Genomic DNA, 15,602 nt, shown 5'->3' on the forward strand with positions numbered 1-15,602 from the left:
GAGGGACACGAGGAGAGAGGGACTCACAGACAGAGGGACACGAGGAGAGAGGGACTCACAGACAGAGGGACACGAGGAGAGAGGGAGCCACAGACAGAGGGACACGAGGACAGAGGGAGCCACAGACAGAGGGAGACGAGGAGAGAGGGACTCACAGACAGAGGGACACGAGGAGAGAGGGACTCACAGACAGAGGGACACGAGGAGAGAGGGACTCACAGACAGAGGGACACGAGGAGAGAGGGACTCATAGACAGAGGGACACGAGGAGAGAGGGACTCATAGACAGAGGGACACGAGGAGAGAGGGACTCACAGACAGAGGGACACGAGGAGAGAGGGAGCCACAGACAGAGGGACACGAGGAGAGAGGGAGCCACAGACAGAGGGACACGAGGAGAGAGGGACTCACAGACAGAGGGACACGAGGAGAGAGGGACTCACAGACAGAGGGACACGAGGAGAGAGGGAGCCACAGACAGAGGGAGACGAGGAGAGAGGGACTCACAGACAGAGGGACACGAGGAGAGAGGGACTCACAGACAGAGGGACACGAGGAGAGAGGGACTCACAGACAGAGGGACACGAGGAGAGAGGGACTCACAGACAGAGGGACACGAGGAGAGAGGGACTCACAGACAGAGGGACACGAGGAGAGAGGGACTCACAGACAGAGGGACACGAGGAGAGAGGGACTCACAGACAGAGGGACACGAGGAGAGAGGGACTCACAGACAGAGGGACACGAGGAGAGAGGGACTCACAGACAGAGGGACACGAGGAGAGAGGGAGCCACAGACAGAGGGACACGAGGAGAGAGGGACTCACAGACAGAGGGACACGAGGAGAGAGGGACTCACAGACAGAGGGACACGAGGAGAGAGGGACTCACAGACAGAGGGACACGAGGAGAGAGGGACTCACAGACAGAGGGACACGAGGAGAGAGGGACTCACAGACAGAGGGACACGAGGAGAGAGGGAGCCACAGACAGAGGGACACGAGGACAGAGGGACTCACAGACAGAGGGACACGAGGAGAGAGGGACTCACAGACAGAGGGACACGAGGAGAGAGGGACTCACAGACAGAGGGACACGAGGAGAGAGGGACTCATAGACAGAGGGACACGAGGAGAGAGGGACTCATAGACAGAGGGACACGAGGAGAGAGGGACTCACAGACAGAGGGACACGAGGAGAGAGGGAGCCACAGACAGAGGGACACGAGGAGAGAGGGAGCCACAGACAGAGGGACACGAGGAGAGAGGGACTCACAGACAGAGGGACACGAGGAGAGAGGGACTCACAGACAGAGGGACACGAGGAGAGAGGGAGCCACAGACAGAGGGACACGAGGACAGAGGGACCCACAGACAGAGGGACACGAGGAGAGAGGGAGCCACAGACAGAGGGACACGAGGAGAGAGGGAGCCACAGACAGAGGGACACGAGGAGAGAGGGACTCACAGACAGAGGGACACGAGGAGAGAGGGACTCACAGACAGAGGGACACGAGGAGAGAGGGAGCCACAGACAGAGGGACACGAGGACAGAGGGACCCACAGACAGAGGGTAGGTGGACTGACAGATCTAAAGCTGAGCTCAGTCTGATAACACGTCTGTATCAAACCTCACATTCCTCCTTTGCATCACTCGTGAAGAAGAACATCCCAGAATATCTGAGCGCTCTCTCAGCACAGTGAGGTTCTGGGACTAAACACCTTCGTGGTTAAATTTAGGCAATGAAAATGAGGTGCAGGCTGTTTTTCATCCATGTCACCTCTGTGAGTCTGCACAGAGAGACAGACTCTGCAGCAGTAAATCTCGTGACCCTCGGTGTGTTAGGTCGGAATTAGAAGCTCGCCACACCAATGATCCAGCTCATGTACGAGTCGTGGTGAACTTGACGTGTTGAATTTACCTCAGACGTTTCACTGACAGCTGCAGTGCAACTGAAGACTTTAACCTCACTGAACCACAAACCGATCGGCTGTATTTAAACCTGATGGGATTTTTGCTTTTATTAATGGAGCTAATCAAGTTTACTCTGAGTAAATCACTTTATGCAGCATTCAGGTTTGCAATATTAAAACTAAGACTCAGGCTAAGCTGCAGAGTCCTGACTGAGCACAGACAGAGAGCACATTTCCCCATCATTAGTGTCTCTGTGGAGAAATGAATTTAAAATCCTTAAACGTCAGGCCCGATTAAAGACCTCGTAGCAGCACATCATCCACACACTGCAGGCTGACTCGTGGTTTGCAGAGTAACTCAACGTTATAATGGAAGGCAGAGCAGTCAGGACTCTCTCCTGTGGAGCGAGTCGCAGTAATAAATACAAATGAACTTTCTGTGAATCTGATTTTCCTCTTACACAAAGGCCACGTTTACAAAGTACTCTGTGGTATTTTAGGTGTGTGTGGTCAGTTTTCCTCGACGCTCCGTTCATAAATGCATTTATGCAGGTTGATAAATGCTGAGGCCAATATTCCCAAAACACACACGTGTCTGCAGATGAAAGCGTGAACAGACCTGTGTGTGTGTCTGTGTGTGTTTCAGTTTTCTGGAAAGGGAAAGGAACCCCTCCCTCCCCTAAGAACTGACCGCAGGACAACCTCACACAGGCCACCTGAAGGTGTGACTGTGTGTTTGTGTGTGTGTGTGTTACACTGACAGACACAGCTAGGCAGTGACATTCCCACAGTCTGAAAAACATCTCTCACACACACACACACACACACACACACACACACACACACACACACACACACACACACACACACTACAGCAACCCACTTGCCCAAAAAGTGTTTGTGTTTTAGAGTTTAGCAGAAAAACTATTTCACACCCATTTTTGTCCACTTGTTTAACATCAGTCTCATCACAGTTTGCAAGAACTATAACTGTCAGTTTGTGAGATCACTATTTAAAAAACGCTGGCAGGAGTAAAGAAAGAAGGACTTTTTCCAGAAGAACGATTGCGTTTAATCGAGATAAGGCTTAGACGTGAATGAAGTGTGTGTTCACACTTTTACCCGAACAAACCACGGGTTCACAAACTTTTGAATGTTCAAGAGGATTAACAGTGTGAGTGAGAGAGACCTACACACCTTTCCTTCAGGATGAACAAAGCTCCCAGCTGGACGAGAACAGTGGAGGCAAAAACTGCCAAAACTTCCAGTCTTTCAAACCTGCAGACAAGAGGAACACACACACAGTCAGATATATATACACGACATACCAACACACTCATCAAAATCCAAAAACGCTGATGTTTTGGACTCATGCTGGTGTACGGTCACTTCCTGACGGCTTTGAGCACCTATAAGCAATATTCCCACTGCAGCAGCTTCGGCGGCCGAGGGAGATCTTCTCAGCATTTATAGGGTTGGATGCTTGATTCAGATTCTGGGTCTAAAGGTTTCCCTGAAACACCTCAAGAAAAAGAGATTACGATTTCTATTTTCATGGGCCTCTGTCAAAAACAAAGTAAAAAACGGTAGATTAAGAGCAAAAAAGGACAATTATGGAGTAAAAATAGTCAAATATAGAATAAAACAGAATGGAGTTTATTCCTTCCAGACTCAAACATGAAGCTGAGGTCTGTCGTCTCCGAGCCTCGGGACACGTCCCTGCTTTGGGTTCACACTTTAATGCTCATGCACAGGAACATAGCCTGACATAACCACTCCACAGGGAGACAAATGAACCGCTCCGCTCTCTAACACCAGCTTTACTCTGTGAAGCATATTCAAATATAGTCACTCAAATATACATTAGATCCATCTCACTACAATAACCTGAACCAGGATGTGCCACAGCTGCAGATGCATGTCAAATCAAAACGAAGCAAGCGTCGGCCTCAGGGCGAAGAGATGAAGCTGCGACTCAAAGTACTACAGCTGCAGTTCCTCTAGTGCCCACCAGATGCTCCATCAGTGAGTCAGTCTCCATTAGGGCTGGGTATCGATTTTGATTTCTATGATCGAATCGATTTAATTCAATTTGGACTCAAACGGTCAGAAATATTATAATTCTGATCATTTATCAGCACATCTCCATATTTTATATATGTATAAAAACAAAGCTGACACTGTGAGACTTCGTCAGAGGAGTGAGCATCACAGCAGACGCCTTTGTGTCAAAGTCACTGAGGATAAAACAGAAAAACATGAAGCACATTTTCCTGTCCTGTCCTGTTTCTAACAGAGAACCTTAAAAATATTCTGCACTCGATCAAAAACTGAGGAAAACCATGAATCAACATCTTTACGTTACCTGATGCTGCTGAAGTGAAGCAGAGCAAAGTTACAGAGGTTTGATTACAGACACAATGAAGCAATTTGGCATCACTTTAAAAAGTTTACATTTCTTCCTGACTGAACAGCAGAAATGAGGCTTTACTGTCATTTTTGGAGGAAAAAAAAACGGAGGCCGACAGCACTGAACACAACTGTAGACTCGTGCGTAACAAGCAAGAGAATAATGCAGAAAACTGAGATGTTTGATGGTAAACTGGTCTCTGAGTACGCTGAGAGAGAGCGCTGTGAGGAAGTGTGATTTTATCGTGGTGGAAGCAAAAGTAAAAGAGAATTCATGACGATGTTTATCGAACGTGTAGTTCGGATCTTCTTTTGCTGCTGGTTCAGTGAACTTTGGCTGGAGTGATGAAACCTGCAGCCTCAGAATCTGTGAGACGTCGGCTTTCAGCCCCGGGGGCGTGTCCGTACCATCGAGTGACCGTGTACCTGCTCTCATTTACTGTTTCACCTGTTTGGCGGGTGCTGAAATAGTTCTGTGACCTTTAACCTGAGATTCTGGCGTTTCTGGCAAAATGTATTTATAGTTAAAAATCGATTCAGGATTTAATGAATGAATATCGTTTTATTCAAACTAAAATCATTTTGAATCGGAAAAAACGATTTTTTAAACCCACCCCGAGTCCCCTGAGACTCCCAGGTTAAAGTTTACAGCAGAAATAAACATGTTTACAGCCTGATGCACTGATGTACATTTAAGGAGGACTGGTTCGGTTTGAGTCTGCAGTCTCAGAGGAGGAAGCTCATGTAAAACATACTGACGGCTGCATTACGTGTGAGTATTCTCTGTGAGGAACCAAAGCTCAACACCAGCTGATTCAGACCGGAATAAACCCTTATGTCACCAATAACAACCATGAATACACCTCTGAGTTTAGTCAAAGTCAAAGTCAACTTTATTGTCAATTCTGCCACATGTACAGGACATACAGAGAATAGAAACTACGTTACTCTCAATCCCTAGATAAAATAGCAAATGAACATTTAAATATAAGAGTGATTAAAAAATGCAGGTAAAATAATTAAAAACTAAAAATTTAAATAAATACAATACAATTTTACATATAACAAGAAAGCTATACAATATACAATATAATGGGTAAATGACATTGGGTGTAAACCACCTTAACTCCACCCTCTCACATCCACCCGGTTTATCGGACACATTCACACGTTCTTTCCTTTCACAGGAAGTACAGTTTCTCTCAGAAGACACTTTGATTTCCAGGTACCTGTTTAGCCCCTCCCTCTCGCAGTCATTTGTCCTGACCCTGCAGGTGCAGGTGAGGTGAACAGATCGGGGCTAAGAGGCTGAGTGGATTCAGTCTCAGCTCTAAAGAAGAAACTTGGCTGCACAGTTAGAGGTTTGATTTCTGAATGTGACCGTGTTCAGAAATCTCTGAACCTCTCAGCCGGTGTCGTCACCGCCGTTTGTGGCAGCACATCGTGTGGGCGGGACTCGTCACCAGGGAAAAATGGGGATGTCTATTTCCGAGCAGCGAGATAAGGCGGACAGAGACAGGAATGGGGCGACGCCAGTCCTTTGCACAATGGTGGCGACAGTGGTGATGAGCTGTCAAGATACTGTTGCCATAGAGACAAAAACCAGAGACTTATGAAGCGACTGGATTTGTCCAAAGTCCTTCAATCTCAGAAAAACGCAAACCCTGTTTAAGTGCGAACACTGATGGATCTGAACTCTTTCATACTTATTTTTCCTAAAGATAATTATAACATGTGCCAATTCCTGTTTTTGATTTTAGACCAATAAGATTCAGCAGCTCATAGGACCGCCTTCAGCAACAATAAGCTGCTGTGATGGTTTCTACTTTTCTTTACGGCGTTGCTTCAGCTCACAGAGGTTTTCAGCACAGCTCTTTGAAGCTGCAGCATCTCAGTCAAGTTGAGCTCTGCGCTGTGACATCACCATCGCTGCAGCTTCATTCTGTCCTTCTTCAGCTGTTCTGTTGCAGATTTGCAGCTGTGATTGGATCTTTGTCCTGCTGATGACTCAGTTTGGTCCAAGCTGTAGCTGTGGGACACATGTGACTCTACTTCGGGCGATCGTGGCTCAAGAGTTGGGAGTTCGCCTTGTAATCAGAAGGTTGCCGGTTCGAGCCCCGGCTTAGACAGTCTCGGTCGTTGTGTCCTTGGGCAAGACACTTCACCTGTTGCCTACTGGTGGTGGTCAGAGGGCCCGGTGGCGCCAGTGTCCGGCAGCCTCGCCTCTGTCAGTGCGGCCCAGGCTGGCTGTGGCTACAATGTAGCTGCCATCACCAGTGTGTGAATGTGTGTGTGAATGGGTGGATGACTGGATATGTAAAGCGCTTTGGGGTCCTTAGGGACTAGTAAAGCGCGATATAAATACAGGCCATTTACCATTCTGTATACTGAGGAGTTCACGGTCCACTCCTCCCCGTGCTCACAGCTGGTCTGAGGAGTTGGTTTTGACAAACGTCTCCTCTGTGGTCTCGTCTGTTCCAGCAGTCTTGTTCTTTGTTCAGATGCAGCTTTGCAAACCTAAGCTGTGCTGCTAACCTTTCCAAACCTGCCATGACCTTTAACCTTAAGCCTGCTAACTGAGGCCTGTAGAATCTGCAGTGGAGCACAGCCCGGTCTGACCTCAGGGGGACTTTGCTGGACGTCCATTCCTGAGAGGACTGTGGCATTAACACACACCTGAACGCTCCAAACCTCTGCTTTACAGATGTGCTCACTCTTACTGATGCTCAACTAATCAAGTGCGTTGATTAGCAGCACCTGTCTGGTAATCAAAACAGGCGGGGGGGGGACAAGGTCTTGTGAGAGACTTTACTCGACGTCAGCGGGCTAACTCCCGACGCCTTCAGGTTAATGGGTTCCTCGTCTCACCAGGACTGCAGAGTGGGGACGCTCACAGATGACTCCTAAATAAAATCCCACATAGTTCCCACTGATGTGGGGTCAAAGGTCACACTCTGCTCTGCAACCTCCTGTGGTTAATCTACACAGGCTCCACGTAAAGCTGCCGTCTGCTGACATCATCATGTGTGCCCCTCCTCCTAGTTAAAGATAAGATCAATATTGATCGTACATAAAGTCAGTTTAGTGAGGACGCGTTATTACCGTCCATCACGCCGCTGACTTAAAGAAGTGAGTCACTGCTCAACCTGGAAACGCGCTCAGTGCTAATGAATCAACACCACGCTGTCGGGTGGTGGCGATGATGTTTTGGGGGAAACAGAATTAGAAGCTGCCTCCTTCGCTCTGACAGCCCTGTCACCGTGCAGATGACAGCGCCGCTATTCATGGTTTATAATTGTTTCAAACATTTGAGTCTAAACATTTATTCACCCTGTAAATCCACTTTATTGTGTTATATTCACACATTAATGCAGCTTATGAAAGCTCTTGGTTACTTTTAGAATTTAACTGTTATTATGTGAAATTCTTTTCATGTAACTGAGATATTTTATTTCTAACAGTTTGCATTTAGTGTTTAATTTCATGTTCTTAACGTCTGGGATGAAAAAAAGAATATTTCTGATTAAAAATACTTATGGGGATAGTTTTGACTGCTAATTTAAATGGCTGAATGATAACGTCCCACTGTGATCAGGTGGTCATCACCGAGTGAAGATCTGGATCGTGTTTATCTTTTCATTATTCGTCAGCGTTTATTTTTTGTTTGATGTCCTTTATTAAATTGTACATTTACTGTTTTCTTGTTTTTATGCATCATGTCTTAATTTTAATAAACTGTAAATTGTCTTTATCCAGCATCATTTCATACAATTTATTTTATTTGTATATTCTAAACATACTCTGGGTATAATTACAGTTAACTGGTCATTTTGGGCACATAAGCTCCGCCCACCTACTGATCAAACTTTTGGTTTGTGAGGGATAGCCAATCAGAAGAACGCTGATTTCATGGAGGAATTAAAATAGTTTGAGGATGATCCTACAGGCTGCAGAAAAGCCCAGAATCAGTAAAATATGGATTATTTTGAACTGTGAATCATGCAAAGCTGCTCTAACAGTTAGAATAAAAATATGGAGCTGGATAACTTTCATGATAAGCCTACTGTGATCAAACTAAACTGCAGCCTGAGGTGGTCATGAGGTGCTAAGCATTAGAACAAACATGGATCAGGCTAATTCCTGAAAAGACCAGTTCAGCTCCGGTGGGGTTTAAAGGAGTCAGACACTGGTTGAACTGGGCTGTGGGCCATTTAGGTACTGAAAGTCCATTAGGACACACACACACAATTGCAGACACACAAACACACACTTGGGCATTATTGGTGTCAACTGAAGCTGAAAAGCAGATTTCTACACGATCACCAGTCTCCCACACCTCAAGGTCAGAGATCACCTGTCAGCTGCAAAAGCACTGTTTAGCCAGCTCACAGACACACACAGACAGTAAACTGGCTGTGTGTGTGTGTTCGTGAGAGACACACAAACAAATGACAGCGCATAAACAAACACAGATGGAGCCCAAACCAAAGGAAGGAAGCGATGCTGATACATTCATGTCAGTAACGACTGCAGTAAATATAAACCAACGGATGCCTAAAAATAAATCTCTCAGGTCTGGACCTGGAAAACGAGTCTACAGTCTGGAGTGGATCACGGCCACAGAAGGTCGCTGCTAATTTCACTTTTCAGAGGCCGACGTTTAGCAACGAAAACCAAAAGCAAAGGCACAAAGCATGAAGTAAGGAGAGCCTTCAAGAGAGTGAACACCAGGAAAGCAGCAGGACCAGACGGCATCCCAGGTCGTATCCTAAGAGACTGCGCATACCAGCTAGCACCTGTGTTCACTGAGATATTCAACATCTCTTTATCTCAGTCGGTGATCCCCACATGCTTCAAAGAGTCCATCATTGTTCCTGTCCCGAAGAAACCCCACCCTGCTTCTCTCAATGACTATCGCCCTGTAGCCCTCACCTCAGTAGTGATGAAGTGCTTTGAACGCCTGGTCAGAGACTTCATCATTTCTTCACTACCAGACACACTGGACCCACTACAGTTCGCTTACCGTCCAAATCGTTCCACAGACGATGCCATCTCTCATCTCCTCCACACATCACTCACTCACTTGGACACTAGAAGGGGGAATTATGTTAAAATGCTCTTCATAGACTACAGCTCTGCATTTAATACCATAATTCCCTCCACACTCACCACCAAGCTGGAGCATCTGGGACTCAGCTCATCTATGTGTCAGTGGATCTCCAACTTCCTAACTGGCAGACCACAGGCAGTAAGGATGGGCGGACATGTCTCAGCCTCCACCACTCTCAGCACTGGAGCCCCCCAGGGGTGTGTTCTGAGCCCCCTGCTGTACTCTTTGTACACATATGACTGTGTGGCCACTACCAGCTTCACCACCATCATCAAGTTTGCTGACGACACCGTCGTGGTGGGCCTGATCTCTGATAACAACGAGACGGCCTACCTGAAGGAGATTAGGAATCTGGAGAACTGGTGCCAGAGGAACAACCTCCTTCTAAACGTCAGTAAGACAAAGGAGCTGATAGTGGACTTCAGCACCAAGCAGGAGAGGAACTACCAGACCCCCGTCATCAACGAGTGCCCAGTGGAGAGAGTGGACAGCTTCAAATACCTCGGAGTTCACATCACGCAGGACCTGTCATGGTCCTGTCACATCAACACCGTGGTGAAAAAGGCCCGTCAGCGTCTCTACCACCTCAGACGCTTGAGAGACTTCCAACTGCCCTCCAAGGTGCTCAGGAACTTTTACTCGTGCACCATAGAGAGCATCCTGACGGGAAACATCTTAACCTGGTTCGGGAACAGCACCATGCAGGACAGACGAGCTCTACAGAGGGTTGTGCGGTCAGCTGAGCGCACCATCCGCTCCGAGCTCCCTGACCTGCACTCAATCTACAGCAGGCGGTGCTGGACCAAGGCCAGGAAGATGGTGAAGGACCTCAGCCATCCCAACAACAGACTGTTCTCTCTGCTGAGGTCAGGAAAGCGATTCCGCTCCCTGAAGACCAACACAGAGAGACTGAGGAGGAGCTTCTTCCCGCAGGCGATACGGTCTCTCAATCACACCACCACACAGTACTGACCCACACATATGGTTCTTACACACACACTGGACTTTCTGGACTTTGGTTTTGCACAACACTGGTCACTATATTCTTCATTTCCGGTTAATACTTGTACAGCTGCTGTTATTGTGTATATATTTATTTATATTTAGATTTCTTCATACATTCTTATATAGTTCTATATTGTGTATTGTGTATTTTGTTGTACAGTTATTTTATTTTCAACTTTAATTTATATATTTATCTTTATCTTATTCTTCCCAGTTAAATTTACCCTTCATTCTAATTTGTGTTGTACAGTTATTTCATTTTTAACCTTAATTTATATTTTATTCCTTCCTAGTTAAATTTACCCTTTTTAATTTTTCATATTTATTTCCTATCTTATTCATAGCCTTTTCCTTTTTTGTTTTCTTTAGGTCACGAGCAGTTGTCCAAGCATTTCACTACATATCGTACTGTGTATGACTGTGTACGTGACAAATAAAATTTGAATTTGAATTTGAATTTGATCCCACAAATCTGCTCAGAAATACTGCAGCGTGCACTAAAAAGGATGGGCTCGCTCAAAATTACACTTCAAAAGAAGTACAGCAAAGCATCGACTGTATAATAAAGATGGAGCTAATGACTGTGCATTCATTCTTTGTTAAGTCCCATTTTTATGCTTCAACTTAAGCATTTTACAAAGACAGAAATACCTGCTAATTAATGCTGGAGCTCAGACGTCACAGACAGTCTGTTCAAACGATATCTGGGGTCCAACTGTAAAAACACGGCCCAGAGGTCCCATTCAGAGGACAGCTAGCAGCTACGGCTACTGTCAGTCAAAGAGGCCACGCCCATAATAATGGAAACATTTTGGTTTTAATACAATTTAAACAGCTAAGTTATAAAAACCTTTTCTCCCCGTACAGTTGTTATGAAATGATCTATAAAAACCAGAACAGTTTGTGCATCGAGCTGTAAACACGTTTATTTCTGCTGTAAAGTTTAACATGGGAGTGAATGGTGATGGACTCACTGCTGCCTCTGCTGGACGCTAGAGGAACCTCAGCATGGAGGTGGTTTGATCTAAACCAGGCAGAATTTACTGATATCTGAGCCGTTTGAATAAAGATGTTTATTCAAAGAAAATGTATATAAGTATAACTGTGGTGTACAACACGTTCTGGGTTATTATGGTGGACTCACCCAAACGAGTAGACCTGGCTGGGTTTCTTCATGGTCACCCAGGAGCTGATGAGACAGGTGATCAAACTGCAGGTCAGAGGAAGGAGAAGAGGAGGATGAGAGGAAGCAAGGGTGATGGCAGGGAAAGAGAAATTGGGTGATTGATGGAGTGGATGGAGGAGGACAGACGAGAGAAGGGCAGATAGGAAGAGTCAGCGAGAGACAAGCGGCAGAAAAAAGAAACCAACACGACACTGAGGTCGGCCCAAGTTCACCTCCTCCTGATTTATTTTTCATTCATAACATCTCAGAATTTATTTTTCATAAGGAGCAGAACATGAAGGTACAAAGCTACGCTGAGCAGGCTGAGTGCAATCTGCCATCAGTTTCTGCGCTCAACCCGTCGATCAACCTGCCAAACATCTTCAACCGGCTCTAATCTATTAGACTAGTCTAGTCTGCAACCTGCTCCGGAGTTTCTGTAACTCTCCCGAGACTGCTAAAGACCTCAATAAATACAAACTAAGATTAAACAACCACATTTTGTGTCACGTTAGATTTTTTATTTTTTTAAATGGAAACCTCCAGACACCAGTGGCAAACCTGTTCTGCAGAAGCTTTCAGTTATCCAGAGCTACACTGTCACGTTTTAATAAACTATTTCAACTTTAAAGTGCCAATAAAATCAGAGGAAACAGAAATATGAGGTAACCCACTCACCTGAAGAGGTCAAAGATGGTGAGGTACGTGTAGGCAGTTAAAGCTGAAACGACAAAACAAAAAAAGACAGTCGAGTTAGAATTTTTGTAATTTCATGTATTTGAGGATTTATCTTCATCTACATTCTGGACGCATGTATACGCATAAAAGAGGTAACTGATTAGAATAAGACATTTAATAAAATTACCCACAACATTTAAATTGTCTTCTTTTGGTGAATTAAATGTCATGAATACAACTTTGTGTATTAACCAGCATCTGTAATGAAGCGAGAGGTTGATTCATCACATCTCTGAGACAGTTCTAACATCAAACTGTGTCTGATGGAGTTTGGCAAAAACACACAAACTGAAACACAAAGTCTGACCTGCAGATCTGTTGCCATCATCTGGTACTTACAGTTGCAGCAGATCCTCAAAAACCATTAAATGTTTTTCACTGACTTTAAAGTGAGTGAAGGTGCTACAATCAGTTTGTTAGCAACGAACTGAAAAGTGCCCACGGTCGGACACCCATCCATCAGGGTAAAGAGAACTGAACAAATTTTGTACACAGAGAAGTCAAGCTCAGCACTATAAAATGCCAAATCCACAGTGCTTGCCTATGAAAATTTAAAAATAAACATAAATTAAAAGCCAAAGTGAAATCTCTCCTTATATATCGAACAGCGTTCTGTTCTATAATCTCCTCTCGCTGCCTGTTTGCATCCGTCCTTTAATTACTGCCATCTTATGGTCACAGTTTGCTATTGTCTCTGGAAGCAAGGCCTGAATCTGTCGAGCTGAGCAGGCAGCAGCTTTTCTTTGCTGTAGTTAGCTTGTACGCATTAACAAGCTAACTACAGTAGCTTGTTAACATATAGCTTTCATTGTTATTTGCCTGCTTAAGCTAGTGGTAGAAAGCTAACAGCTCTGTATTAAGGTGAGGTAAGACGTTCTTCTTTGATCTCAGAGATGGTAAAGCTTCGCTTTCTAACAGTATCGAGTCAAAAATGGTAAATATATTTCATGTTCATTTATTCTGGTCTTACTGACCACTCAAGGTACCTGATACCTCAAAAACATGCCCATTAGTGCAGCATGTTGTCTATCACAAACACACATATACACTGATGGATGCATTGGGGACAACTGGGTGTTCTGTCTATGGCCCTTCCAAGCCACTGTAGATTATTTTGGGATGCTAAAATAATCCCTAGGCTTAGTGAAATCTAATATTTTTACCCAGTTTGGGGCATTTTGTTGGCATTTCATCCTTGAGTTGTACAGTGTGAGGTTTACTGTTCATAAATTAACTTCCATGTAATCCAGCGGTTGCTGGTGCGATCAGGGGAACACACGGAGAGTTTTACGACTGTCCAAATGAAACGGGTCGGTTTATACAGATTGTTTACTACCAGGCTTGACTGCTAGCCACTAAATCAGTCACTGAGTTAACAAGTCAGTAAATCACGCGGGCAGACAGTCAGCCAGGCTTTCACCGAGTTAATCACCCAGACTAATTACCTGGCTCGTTTCCAGCCAGGTAAGCTGAAGCGGCAGTTAGCCAGTTAGTAGACCAATTAGGCAGTCGGCCAACAAAGTAATCAGTCTGTTAACCAGCCAGATACAAATATCGGCCTGGCTTAAACCCTGCCAGTCCGTCTGTCGATCTTTCGGCCTGTCTGTCTGTCCTAATGCTTGCCTTCCTGTAATCAGGCTGTGCTGTGGGGGATGAGGAGAGCGGATTAGAGCGGCTTTGTGCTGAGAGGAACATTTTGTTTCCCCACCACCGCCGTTCATGTTGGCCAACCTGACGTCCTGTAATCCTGACAGAGAGGCCCCGCGGCAAAAACCCAAAGCGAGGCAGACGGACAGAGAGGGAGACGGGCGGGAGGGCTGAGTGACAGATCGACAGGCTGGGAGAGGGAGGCGGAGGGAGACAGATGGATGGATCGAGGCAGGAAGACGGGCAGAGAGAGGGAGGTGAGAAGGCGGATAGACAGCATGATGGACGTGTGGACGGACGGGTGCAAAGAGGGAAAGTGAAAGAGTGAGAAAGAGTGAGAGACGACCCCTAAATGTGGCGAGAGTAGACAAGAAAAGGGAGATTGAACCAAAGAAAAGTGTTTTATAACAATGGTTTGGATTCTAAAAGAAAAATCTATTCACGTGATCCTCGTGGAGAATAAAGTATGACTAGTCTCTGTACAGGCGCCAGTGCGACCAACAGCATTTATTTCAACTTTGATGAGCATGAAGTCGTAAACAGTTCATGGAAAGACAAGAAGCCCTTCTTACATACCGATTACATCCTTCAGATTGATTGCTAACAGCTGTGGCTCTGATAAACTATTAATAAATTATTTACAGTTAGATTACTGCTCAGTGCTCCAAATCAATACCCACATTTATCATCTGTTCAGCCTTTTAATCACGTCCTGCTGTCACAGAGGGACTGGAATAGTTTTTTCCAGACTTAACGTAAGAACTCGTCAATAACACTGATAATCTAATTAAAATGTGAATTAAAATACATTCATGTCAGTTGTACTTAGACACCATCCACCTGCTTCATCGCGGCCCCGGCATGCTCCAACAGCCAGTCAGACAAATTTGCTTCGTTAAGTAACAAAAAAGAAAACAGCAAAGCAGGAAGCCGGCCTCCAAACCAGTCCAGAGGTATCAGAACTGAGACACTGGGCCCTGATTTAGGGGCTTTTCCTCCCCGCTGTTACTGTGCTGGCTCATCGTAGGGTCTTTACCTTACACGCCTCGAGGAGACTGCTGCTGGGATTTATCACCATATAAACAACTTTACTGCACTAAATTTGACCTCTGACCTCAGTCAACACTCCCCTGTTGAGTTTCTGGTCCCGTGCTAGCAAACAAGTGTGCGGGTGCCAGTTTCTGTTAGTGAACAGCCCCACAAAAAGGCAACGCTACGTGGGGCGCATCGCCTTTCACCGATTCTGTTCATAACTTTCATGGACAGCAGCTGCAGCCACGGAGCGGACTGTGCTGGGTTTGGTGGTCGTTTGATTCAGAAAGCAGCGACCTCCACATCAGACTGTTAAAGCTTCAAATCAAGTGTGAAGTGGCACCTCCACGCCTGAGCCTGTGGTTCTCTTAGATTTCACCTGTCCCACATCTGATATGAGCCTTTAAAGTTTACCCAGAATGCAATTTTTGACGTTTTCTCCAGTATCAGAAACTTTTGGTATGATTCTGATGCTCAAAGCTGGTCACAGACGCAGGAACTTGTGTTCACACTGTGACTCTGGGGGTAAACTGATTTGGTTGACTTACAGTAATATAAAATAATTTTCAGAAGGTCCTTTTGC

At 45.5% G+C, this 15,602-nt stretch overlaps 1 protein-coding gene across 1 annotated transcript in view; it reads right to left on the reverse strand.

The window, feature by feature from the left end:
- The window catches only part of slc30a6 (solute carrier family 30 member 6), a 59,840-nt gene that overhangs the window by 21,950 nt on the left and 22,288 nt on the right, over positions 1–15,602 (reverse strand). The window contains exons 5-7 of the mRNA XM_085296071.1: positions 12,281–12,323; positions 11,582–11,647; positions 3,111–3,191 (exon numbers count right to left, since the gene is read on the reverse strand). Of these exons, the coding sequence (XP_085152197.1) occupies positions 3,111–3,191; positions 11,582–11,647; positions 12,281–12,323 (190 nt within the window). The remainder of the gene's footprint in view (positions 1–3,110; positions 3,192–11,581; positions 11,648–12,280; positions 12,324–15,602) is intronic.

Source organism: Mchenga conophoros, linkage group LG13, assembly GCF_057382185.1.
Source record: "Mchenga conophoros isolate Kocher_MC1m ecotype Shallow Benthic linkage group LG13, M_conophoros_male_GT1.1, whole genome shotgun sequence".
Lineage (NCBI taxonomy): Eukaryota > Metazoa > Chordata > Actinopteri > Cichliformes > Cichlidae > Mchenga > Mchenga conophoros.